At 42.1% G+C, this 12,056-nt stretch overlaps 1 protein-coding gene across 5 annotated transcripts in view; it reads right to left on the bottom strand.

The window, feature by feature from the left end:
• btbd11b (BTB (POZ) domain containing 11b) overlaps nt 1-12,056 on the bottom strand; it is a 115,784-nt gene that overhangs the window by 34,632 nt on the left and 69,096 nt on the right. For all 5 annotated transcript variants that reach the window (XR_013963972.1, XM_080762023.1, XM_080762024.1 and 2 more), the window contains exon 2: nt 10,948-11,100. Coding sequence is in view for 4 of the 5 variants with exons in the window: in XM_080762023.1 (XP_080618149.1) it covers nt 10,948-11,100 (153 nt within the window). In the remaining variant the exon portion in view is untranslated. The remainder of the gene's footprint in view (nt 1-10,947; nt 11,101-12,056) is intronic.

Raw genomic sequence — 12,056 nt, 5'->3', positions numbered from 1 at the left:
AGAATGAAAGAGAATTTTTCTCATATTTCTCAGTCCCCGGGGAGCTTATCCTGTCAGAGCATATCAAGAGTTTCCAGCGACGGACGTTAAGGAAATGAGTAGCTAAACAGGGTGGTGTCCATGACTGAACCGTCTGAAAAAATGTATATGGATAAACATGAGCTACTCTCTTAGCCACGCTCTCTCTCATTTCCTTTGAATAATTCCAGTACTTCCAGTACTTTAAGTCATCTGGTTGGGTCTAAATGTCAATGTTTGAGATGACTTCAATGCTTATAAACGCTTGCCTTGCCAATTAATCAGAAAATGAGTCCTAGTTTGGACAGACAAAAAGAGAGAGAGAGAGAGAGAGAGAGAGAGAGAGAGAGAGAGAGAGAGAGAGAGAGAGAGAGAGAGAGAGAGAGAGAGAGAGAGAGAGAGAGAGAGAGAGAGAGAGAGAGATTTCACTTCTAGCAAAGGAGCACACAGGTCACACAGGTCATTGTTAATTCATCCATTTCTAACAATTTGGATACATTTGCACACTCTCAGGGTTAAATGAACAATGGCCATGTACTGTTTAGCTTGTTGAAAGCATTATTGTTGCAGTGCGGTTGTTATTATGCGGATAACTATGCTTACTTGCAACTATATGCTTACTTGCAACTCTCATAGTAGTAATGTGTGAGATTTCTGTTTGCCCCTCTCTATCCAGCTTTATCCCTCTTGACTTTGATGTCATGTGATGAACTGAAACATCTAAAGAACATCTATTATGCACCATCCAAAGAACACCATCAGATTTTCTACAGTACACCATTCAACTAACCTATCCAAGACAAAGTGATGGGACAGTCACACCTACAGTAAAAACAATGAAAAGAAAGAGAAAGAAAGAAAGACACAACGTGCATTTGGTCATTCAAAATGAATGAATGAATTGCTTAGCTGCCAAGATTCCATTTAATTTGAACAATGCGAGAGGCATGCGTGTGTGTGTGTGTGTGTGTGTGTGTGTGTGTGTGTGTGTGTGTGTGTGTGTGTGTGTGTGTGTGTGTGTGTGTGAAAGATGGCATGAACAGGACAGATCATTCATGCAACAAACAGTAAATCTTTCAGCTTTCTAGGGAGAGAAACGTGCCAAGCTGATGAAGACTAGGACACAAGATAAGATAAGATAAGATTAGATTAGATTTGGATAAGATGACCTAGCCTTTATCTATCCCCAGAGGGAAATTCAGCTGTCATACTATAGCTGTAGCTGCAGCAGTACTGTAGGCTATCGTGAGAATGAAACACAGGAGGGGTACAGCCCTTTTAGACCTGTCACCTGAGGCCGGTTTAAAAAAAGAAGGCCTCTAAATTGTAAACAGCTCCTTCGGTTTTCTCCCCAAGAAAAAATCCTTTCTTGGCAAGAGAAAATTGCCAACTCCAGAGTCCATAGGCTGGCCCAGCAACTCCAAGATGGAAGATGAATGCAGAGACTACCCCAACCCCAGAGGAGTTCAAGATGGCCCAGGCATGCAGGACTTGGAAAAAGATACATCAATGTTTCCAAGGAGATGATTGATTACTTTATTAGTCAGTAATGTAAACAGCACATGGTACAGCAAGACATTAACCATTTAGGCCTGAGGGTCGATTCTAAAAACGCCTTCTAAATCCTGATCTAAGTTTTCAGAAAAACTTAAAATATTTATTAAAATGACCAAAAAACCACACGCTCATTTAATTATTGAATACCTCCGACCGACGTGGACATATCCTTATGGAAGGGGGAGAGGGGAAAACACCACAAGAGTGACTAATCATCAAGCAAACTTTGCTGTTAGCCACTTAGCCACTCAGCCGAGCTTAAAGGGCCACTTCACCCCTGACACAACCTGATCTTATTTTAATGATGTTTAGGACACTTTTCCTGGGGTTTTTTTGTGTGCAATCTCTGTTTTCAGATATCCTGGTCAGGAATTCATGTTCTCTACGTAATGATGATCATGGCCCCTCCCCTTCCACACTACAACAGTCTAACCTCGCGTTACCTACCCTCACAAAAAACATGCAGTAATCCTGGCCTCTAAACTACCTCCCCGGCCGGGGAAACTCCGCCAGGTGAAAAGAAGCAGCTTGGACTCCTTTATGCATAGAAGGAAGCATGAGGTCAGTCTGCTGCTCTCCCCTGGTTGGCATAGGTAGTGTAGCGCCCAGGATTACATTAGGTAATGGACACTGCAGCACCCAGTGAAAAATGGTTTGTTGCAAAATTGTGGGTTAAAAAACTAAAACAAACATGGCATACAAATTTAATGTCATCAACAAAACATCCAGCTTACAACTAAGTGTCTCTATTTGAAGCATCCTAGTGTTGGGCTGTTCTTCCAACTATTTAGACATTGTTTTATTCTTTTAGTTCTCCAGACTTCTGAAAGATGAATATCCGAAGATGTGGGAACTCACAGGGGGCTATTATCTCTACAAGGCTACAGGTAGTGAAAATGTGTAACATAACATCCATTGTAATACATTTCTATTAGTATAACTTGCCCCAAACAACCACAACTAACAACAATCCTAACAATGTTACCCTACAGGTGGTCAGGGTAGACGAAAACTCATGATGATCTTGGAGATCTATGGGTTTGAGGTCAGATGTAGAGTTGCTGGCCAATATTGATGACATCAGGGATGTCCATATATGGGCTAAATTGCGACAGCAGATCGCATTTACTATGACATCAGGGATCTCCATCCCTGATGATATCACGTGACCTGGGCACCATACAGTATATGGGGATTTTGAGTGATACGCTGACGGACAAAAACGTACGATTTCATAGTAAACAATTCATTTCTTTTTTGCATCTACTATCTCCATTATGACCACGGATAAGCACTTTTTTTCATTTCAGCTCTTTAAAAGTAAAAGCCAAGAACTAAACCAAGAGCAATAAGAGTAAAATACTGAGCTGCTGGCTCTATATCTACACAGGATCTCTGCATGAGTACACTATGTACAGTCTATCGATAAATGAAATACAAGTGAATATAATGAATGAATATAATTCATTTAATATCTGACGCAATGTGTGAAATCATGACAAGACCGGCAATCCCACACTGCACAACTGTGCACGCATGCACATTCATTATTAAGAGGAGACCCAATAGGTTATCTCCATCCCTCTTTCCCTCTCCTCAAGCAAAAGAGGCTGCAAACGAGGCTCTCTAGAGCATTTTGGTAAGGGGAGCCTTGGAACGCCAACTCAGAGACAATGCAGCAGCAACAGCCATCCTCATGTCTTATTTATTCAGACCGTGACATTTTCTTGAGGGAGATTGGAAGGCAGACAGAGGAGACAGACAGGCCGCCGCTGGGCAAAGAAAGGCAGATTATTGCTAAACACACATAGCCAAAATGAGTGACGTGCCAGCACTTTAAACACACAGTGTGAGATAACTTCCATTTCTAAGGGAAACTACTGCTACATTGTAACTGTTAAAAACAGGCACCTGGGTGTTCCTTATTTTAGTATAGTGGGGCAAAACCCTAATCTAAGAGGGTCAGATTTTATTTTTAATCGGAAAGGCGAGAGAAGAACTAACAAGAGCAAGGGAAGGATTGAGCTAAAAAGTCAATAGCGTTTCCATTATAACATTTGAACTAAGGTCTGTAATCAATATCTCATCCCAGGTAATTAACGACAGCAAAAGAGGCGAAAAGAAGAAAAGCTCCTTTTTGTCAGGTATCACAGTTTTAACAATGAGTGGAGCAGCATTCTTCTAGTATAATAGGATATTTCTCAACTGATGCTTTGAAAAGCCTTGGATATGATCTGAGGCCTGAAGTCCTTGTGCAAAAGCACCGCTTTCATTAACAACAGGAATTTATGAGAGTTGGCACGTTTAAAGTAAATAAACAGCCATCAAGTGCCCACATACGGCAATAACCTCTTATTATTACATCTCACAGTGTGATATCCATTTAATGTTTAATGTAAGACAACATTCTCTCTTGCCACGCATAAGCAATTAATTCAGGTTCCCTGTGGAGCAATTACACAGTAGCCTGTACAGTATGTAACCACATTGTATCTATCACTCACTTGGGCATTGATGAATGTGCACCGCGACTGCTTTATGCACGGCCTGCAGAGACGCATGCTGCCATAATCCCAGTGTTTCAAGGATTTGCTGCTACACAACCATGACTTTGTTTAATGGCCACTGTTGGCCAATCCGACTCGGCACGATGCTGACCTGCTCCCAGCCACCCATTAAAAAAGACGCAGTACTGTTAGCCAACGTTTTGTTAAGAGCATGCAAGTGTTAAGACATTGCACTAAAACAGAAATGACAAAATGTTTGAGACAGCAGGAAAGGCCAAAAGGAAGTACTAGCAAAGGCAACAGCTCAAGAAGTCATGCTTGTAGCCTCAATCTCTCCGGATCTGAGACGACGTCACCAGACGTCAGCCAATGCCATCAGTGGAACTCCGGCCAAGAGGGTCTTTCCTCATCCCGACCCATCCAGCCATGACCATTTTCTCGGTGTGACTTCGCCTTAGGAGGGCGGGGGAGTCATGCTCTTGTGGTTGTGGGATAAGAACACGTGTAGAGTACATAATGACCCAGCAGTTTACCCCCTGGCTCCTTATAACAGCAGCTTCTCTACCAAGCATCACTAGGAACCAGTGTGCTGTAGTACATACTGAGGTACTCTTACATGTACTTTACTTGAACAAGTCCATTTCTCAATACTGTATACTTCTACACCACAACATCTCATTGGCAAATATTGTACTTTGTACCCCACTACATTGATTTGAAATTTGAATACTTTACTTCATTTGGATTATTATTACAAAACGTACATTACCCAATTAAGCCCAATTTGATTCTTTGTCTATACTTCAAAACTATCCAATTAAATCTACAAGCAAGAATATTTCAACATTGTGATATTGCTATTGTTACCAAACCCATTAAAACCGGGAAAGCATCTGTGTCATTTTAGTTTTACCATTTATAAAAAATGGCAGATCTACAAACTCACAGCGTGTCACTTTGTGCCGCACTGCGAGCTTTGTTTTTTGTTTCGTTTTAGTTTTTAGAAATAATATTTAAAGTGTGAGAACGACTGATTTAGAAGGCATTTGTAGAATCAGCCTCAGGTCAATTAACCCATTAAAACCAGGACATTTTAGATTTTTGCATTGGCAATAAAAAAATAGAAGCATATATATACAAGCGAGCTTGTACATTTTTGAACATTTTAGAAAAATCTTGAAAGTTTGAGAACTACTGGTTTGGAAGGCATTTGTATGAGTACTTCTTCCACCAGTGACCAGGAAAACAGAGATGGGGGGAAGGCTACACGGCGTCCCTCTAACGACAGAGACTAATGGTTTGATTTGATATGGCAACCCTTCATACAACATCTGGGATAGATCGCCAGCTACAACACTGCTGCTAAATGATGACCAATATATTCTGTAGTCGCTGGCCCATTCTGGATCTCAGGGTTTTAGTTTTTAGGGGTGTCTTTGTTTTTTGTTGTATGTTTTTTCTTTTTCTTTTGTATTGTTTTGTTTTATGTATATGGGTATTAATCTTTTTCCTTTCTAAAGTACCCACCTACAATATAGCCATATTACCCTGACGTGTTCTTGTTACTGTCACTGTCTGTCATGCATGTATGTATGTATGTACGTATGTATATACGGTATGTAAAAAAAGAAATGGGTATGTTTATTCTGTACATATGCAACAGCTGTACCAACCTCTCCCTACCTTTAATAAAAACTAAATAAAATAAAAGAGACTAAAGGTAGATAATGGATCGTCTTCCACCAGTGACTAGGACAACAGAGATGGGGGGGAAGGCTCCACGGCGTCCCTCTAACGACAGAGACTAATGATAGATAATGGACCATCTTGCTGTGCTCTGTAGAGATGTTATCAGAGCATGAAGAAAGCTCTGGGTGCAGTGCTGGAAGAAGTACTCACATTTGTTACTTAAGTAAATCACTGTAAAAAATACTAATAGTTACAACAAGGCCTGTATTCGATGCGATCAGCTATTTCCAAATAGAGCTTTACCTGATTAATGGATGGAGTCACTCTGCCCTTTAACTTGCCTCTATGTTAGCGGAGTAGAAGTATAAAATATTTAAAAATGGAAATACTCAAGTAAAGTAAAAGTACCTCAAAATTGTACAGAAATTTTAAAGTTAAAGTGGTTAAACTGATTTCACTGCTATATTACCTAATTTGGTTGGGGACACTCCAAGTTCCGCACTTTGAGAACCATAGCTCTAGACAATCTGTTTTATTGCACAGTACTGTAAGTAAAGCATAATAATTACCCTGTGAATAGAACAGAGCTGTTACAGTGCAATACTGTGTTCCACAACATGTCGAGCCTCTGACGTTTCTGGGAACACATTTTTTGCCACTGGGACATGAGAATATAGTTTGAGGCAACGCCTCTTGTGTGAAAAAGGGGGGTGCGCCGACCACATAATCGCAGTAACAAGGTCGGAAATCTAGCATCTGCTCCAGCTTAGACTTGCCCCATTCACATTATAGAACCAGAATTGGTGTGCAGTCAAACCCAGCTCACTGTCCAATTAGTTTGTATTCAGTCCAGGTGTGACTGATTAAATCAGCCATCACCCACACACCACAATGAGGAAGTGTAAAGACGCCCCTCCTCCTGACCTTAGAGTATATATGAATAGAGACGGCACCCGGAGGAAACCCTGAGGTGAAATGGACATTGGACAAATGGAAGTGGCCGAATTTGGTATTTCAGCACTGGACCAAACAGATGAACGCGCTGGTCCGTTGACTATCATTGCGCACGTTCATGATGACACGTGAACGCTGTTTCATACGTGAACGCACGTGAATGCATGCAATGATAGTCAACGGGAGCGCGTTCATCTGTTTTGGCCCAATCGATCCCAGAATGCACTCCTACAAGGAAGGAGTGAAATCGCCTCATGTGCTTTTGAGCAACTTAATGCAAGTGGATGGGAGGAGAAATCTGGTGCCGTCTCTATTAATATATACTCTAAGCTCCTGACACACCAAGCCAACATGCCAGAACTAATGGCCGCTGTTACCAGTCACCAGCGACTCATCACATTGCTTTCTGACACCTCGCATCACTGGTAATCATTGCACTGGAACACATTGCACAGACTGCAGCTGACGGTCAACTGGTGGTGGCGGCACTGTTCTGCATCTGCGTGAGAAGAAATATAACTAGTTTAAGGGTCGTTTATCAATAGAAGAACGTGAAGGGGGACTTGCGTCCTTGGGAAGAGTCCTCAAAGTTAACTTCAAAGTAGTGAAATGTCACTACAGTACATGATGATAAATGTCTTGGCAAATATGTGAATGAATAATTAATATATTAAAACCAAATTAACCAATGCTATCCAGCAGCTGGGTGTCGGGCTTTCCCAATCATTAAACTGTCATCCAGACTTTGATAGGAAGCACGGATGCTCCGATGACTTAATTGTCTCTTGCGGTTTGAACGTGTTGTGGATGAAAATCACATACATCTTCTTTATGGAGATTAGATTGACACAGGGGGATGCTCTGAGCTCTGAAATTGATGACATTGGCATGCTGTGATATGCATCAGAAATTACCTAGAGTATGGATTTGTGCCTTCCTTTACTGGGACAATTGGTTTTAATTGAACCACTTAAACCCTACTTGGTTGGCCAGGGCCCCCCCTTGGATCTATATTTTGTCCCCTCTATTATTTATTTTCCCTCTACACCAAATCTCTTCTCTGAAAATATAGTAGCTCACTGTGAGTCGCAACGTGACGCATTGTGCTGGAACTTCTACCTTCGTGACCCGACTCCGGATAAGTGAACAAAGATGCATGAATGTGTAAAGGTGACCGATTGACCAAGGCTCGAAAAATCGGACCAGTGCAGTGATGCAGTTTTTTATATTTACCTTCACCACCAATGGAAAGTCAGCACAATATTCACAGTGTGCCTAGGCAGAGACGAGACGAAAACTTGTCCAAAAATAAAACTGGCCAAAAATAACATTTCAATAATATAGGAAAATAGATAAAGTCCATATATGGGCATAAGTTAACTCAAATATGGCTAACCAAGGCCAATATTTTACCATCAAAATCATATTCCATTCTGGGTACCCACCAAGGGGCCAGCTAGGCTGTTGAAGCGCAGGGCCCTAGTGGTAAGAGGAAGGACTGCAGGCGGACCCGTGGATTCATGACGAGGAAACCCCGTGCAGCTGAGCTTTAACATTGCGCGCTCGGTTGCACTTCCGCATTTGACCTCCAAATTTTGGAGGTCAAATGCGGAAATGCGCCCAAAAATGCGGAAATAGACGGTCCATCCGGCGGCTTCAAAACGCCACTGAGCAACTTCCACTGACATGAATAGCGGAGGGGGCGGAGCTTCGCGCCAGTTCAGTCTCTATCCTTTTAATACTCTATGGTACCCACTAATAACCCACTACCCATACTGTACATCCACGACCACAAGACAATGAAAAACCAACATTTACCGTAACCCATGAAACCAAAGACCCCTCCTCCTCTACAGGGCACCTTCCCAATTAACAGGATCGCCAGCAATGCAGAAGAGGAGCTACAGGTGGCTAAAATATCATTCTACAGTTTCAATAAATAAATTAACATTTTTTAAATATTTGCATTTCTTCAATGTCCAACAGTGTACCAAAAATGTATGTCTAAAGGGCACGGGCTGCCTCATGACAGTATGGATGGATGGGTGGACGTACATAACTACAGTAGTACACATTTTTGTTCTTTGGGTAATATGTATTTGCTGGTGCCTGGTGGTTCTATTATGTAAACAACATAAATCATAAAGAATCAGTTTGGGTCTCTCTCAGGAATATAAGTGACAGAGACAGAATGTGGGACAAAATGTCTCCAACATTATCCCTGCTGGTGACGGAGAGCACAGGTGTGTTTAAGCCCAAAGTGATGTCATTGTGATTTGACCTTGTTTCCCAGTGGTACTGATATTTGCCAGCCATTTTTGTTGTATAGATTTACATATGGAAATAGCCTGCATGCGGGATATACGGTATCTTTTACCCATTGACAGCTCCAGGAATAGACTCTGCTGCCAAATGCAGGGGAATACTGAGTTACACAAACACTCCCCTCCACTTTAAACATGTCTTCTTATTCTTCTTCTTCTTCTTCTTCTTTTACTTCTCATGTATGTGGCCACGAAACCCCATTTAAAAAATATTTTGTTCCGGGGACCCCCAGAAGCAAAGATTTGAGTTAAAAAAATCACTTTAAAACAATAATATATTCAAAGATCTGCACACATTTTCAAGATTTTACCTTTGTGCTGTGCTACGAGCTTGCAGATCTGTTATTTTTGATGATGCTTTCCCGGTCTTAATGGGTCAAAGCAGGACATCACTGCATAACACTGATAACAGTGATAAAACTGAAAGCAATTGTTAAATGATGGTAAAAGAAAAAACAACCCAGGGTTTTACGCTGCAATCATTTTGGTAAGGGGGCTGTTGTTTCAAATATGATAATTTGGCATTTTGACTGAAAGGAATCAAGGCGCTATTTTGGCAAATAAGCAACAAACCTCCAAAACATGCGAGTGGAAATGCCACCCCTCTGTGTCACACTGACAACCGATTTATTTCCTCAACAACACGCTCAGATTCAGCTTGTAGTTTGTGTTTGCAAATTGTATCTGCAGCAGGTATGGGTACTATATCGGTATTATTTCGATATCGGAATTCGAATCTAGATAGTAGATCTGCTAGTTTTGTGTCTTTGAAAAAGCATCCTTATTTGCAGGGGAACATTGGCCAAAAAATGCAGATCCCAGAACACAAACAATCCACTAAATGTTCAAAGTTAATTGTTTTCCCTTTTTTGTGCAATTTAGGTCTGACCCTGACGTCTCCTCGACGTGGCGATACCATGACAACACCTTTTGTCTCTGTGAGAGCGTGGAATACTCATTCTTTTCTCATTAACTGTTGGTTAATGAGAAAGATGGTTGGTTGAAAGCATTCTGTATGACTGCGTGAGCCATTTGGTTCATTGCTGTCCTTGACCTTTGACCCTCACATTGATTGCACAATGCACATACCGATTTAGAGATCTAGTGTGTAACGTGAGTGTAACGTTTCATGCCACTATAGTATGTTTTGTATTGATTGATTGATTAATTGATTTGGACTATATCAAACGGATGAAACACAAGAAAGCTTGAATGCTTAATTATTTCCATTGTAATCAGCTGATGCACACGTGATGTACAGATGTACTTAAGCTCACAATGCATCACGTCACGGCACGTTGTGAGCTTATAGATCTGATTCCTCCGTTTCAGTCCTGGTCTTACACGAGTGTAAGGCCTTTTCCCAATTACCCCCTTCTCCATGGCCCTTAGCCCTTCCCCTTGCTGATGCGCGTTCACGTGAGGAGGAAGGGTTTTCTAAATTTTCTTTGGAGCGAGTGCTAGGGACGAGTGCTAGGGCTAGAATCCCCTTCTTCAAACTAAGGGATATCGCGACGGGACTTAAAACGGAGGGACATCACAGAGGGCGAAAGGCGGACGAGGTAAGAAGCCTTTTTTGTCATGAGAAATATGATAATAACCAATATTATTTGAATGTATTAACAATCTGCATCGCCAAAAACATCGCAATCTCTAGCAAAGGTTAACGTTACCTCACGTGAACTAACGATAACGATTACCACGATTGGTAATATAAAAGGTAAAGCAAATGCCCCACACTGGTAGACAGTCCTAGGCTACACAGTGTACACACACACACACACACACACACACACACACACACACACACACACACACACACACACACACACACACACACACACACACACACACACACACACACACACACACACACACACACACACACACAAACTCACTGAGTTCAGAGATGCTGCCCACTCTTGTGGCCAGTAGGCATTGTTCAACGGAGCGCAGCTCAGACTGGCTGTAGGCGCGTCCCTCGCCACTTTTCCCTGGTCGCTGCTGCTGGTCTCTGTGAAGGCTCAGGCTCTCTGGTAAACTGAGCACACCTGGGGAGAGAGATAGAGAGTAAGTAATTAAGTGTCCACCTTCATTTTCACATTGGAGCATCAAGGCGATCCTTTGTAAAAGCTGCAATCCACGTGTCAGTGATTCTCAAGCTTTTCTCCATCAGGGTCACTTGAACATCTCAAGTGGGCCCTGCATCTGACAACTTAAAACCTGCAGCCATTCAGCTGCCGTGTTAAGTGGTCGAATGGATGGTCAGATGGTCGAATGTGATTAAGTGGTCACATGGGTGGGCCACGTGCATTTCCAGAGCATGTTTATTTAAATGGTCATTCAGTCAATTGTGTTCCGGCTTGGATCAATGGAACTAACACATATACCAAGTGCCCTTAGCATCACAATAGTGAAAAAAAGACTTCTGCACACCCAGTTACTTGGAAAGCAGGCACGTAGGCAACAAAACAGTAGATGAGAAGAATCATGAAGGTTACTTTAGTAACCATGGTTCTTTAAGTAAGTGAGCGAAATACTTCGCTTATGGGAGGTTTCGATCTGAGAAAGCGAGGTGCAGATATTCATTTATGAACTCACACAGGCATTTTATATGCACTGTGGGTTTAAGGCTCGTGACGCAGGCACCCAGCGCCTTAGGCGTATATAAGGCCTAGCTGCTGCGTCACAGGCCACTCGAACAATTTCCTTCTGCCACAGAGCATGACAGAAGGGTGTTCAGCGAAGTATTTCGCTCACTTACTTAAAGAACCATGGTTACTAAAGTAACCTTCATGTTCTTTTAAGTTGTGTTCGCGAAATACTTCGCTTATGGGACCTTATGAACTCCCGTATCCAGAACTAGCCAGTGAGTCCTAGGACTTTGGGATAATTTAAGGGCTGGGGACAAACCTCAGGTTTGTGGCCCGGTCCCACTTAGTGGCTAATTGGGGTAGGGCGGAGACTACCCCAGGTAGCCTGGGTTTATAGAGGGAGGAGGGGACTT

The sequence above is a fragment of the Protomyctophum bolini genome, assembly GCF_963924005.1.
Source record: "Protomyctophum bolini genome assembly, chromosome: 4".
NCBI lineage: Eukaryota > Metazoa > Chordata > Actinopteri > Myctophiformes > Myctophidae > Protomyctophum > Protomyctophum bolini.
Note: the sequence above shows the minus strand (reverse complement) of the source record. Positions and strands in the feature narration are given on the sequence as shown.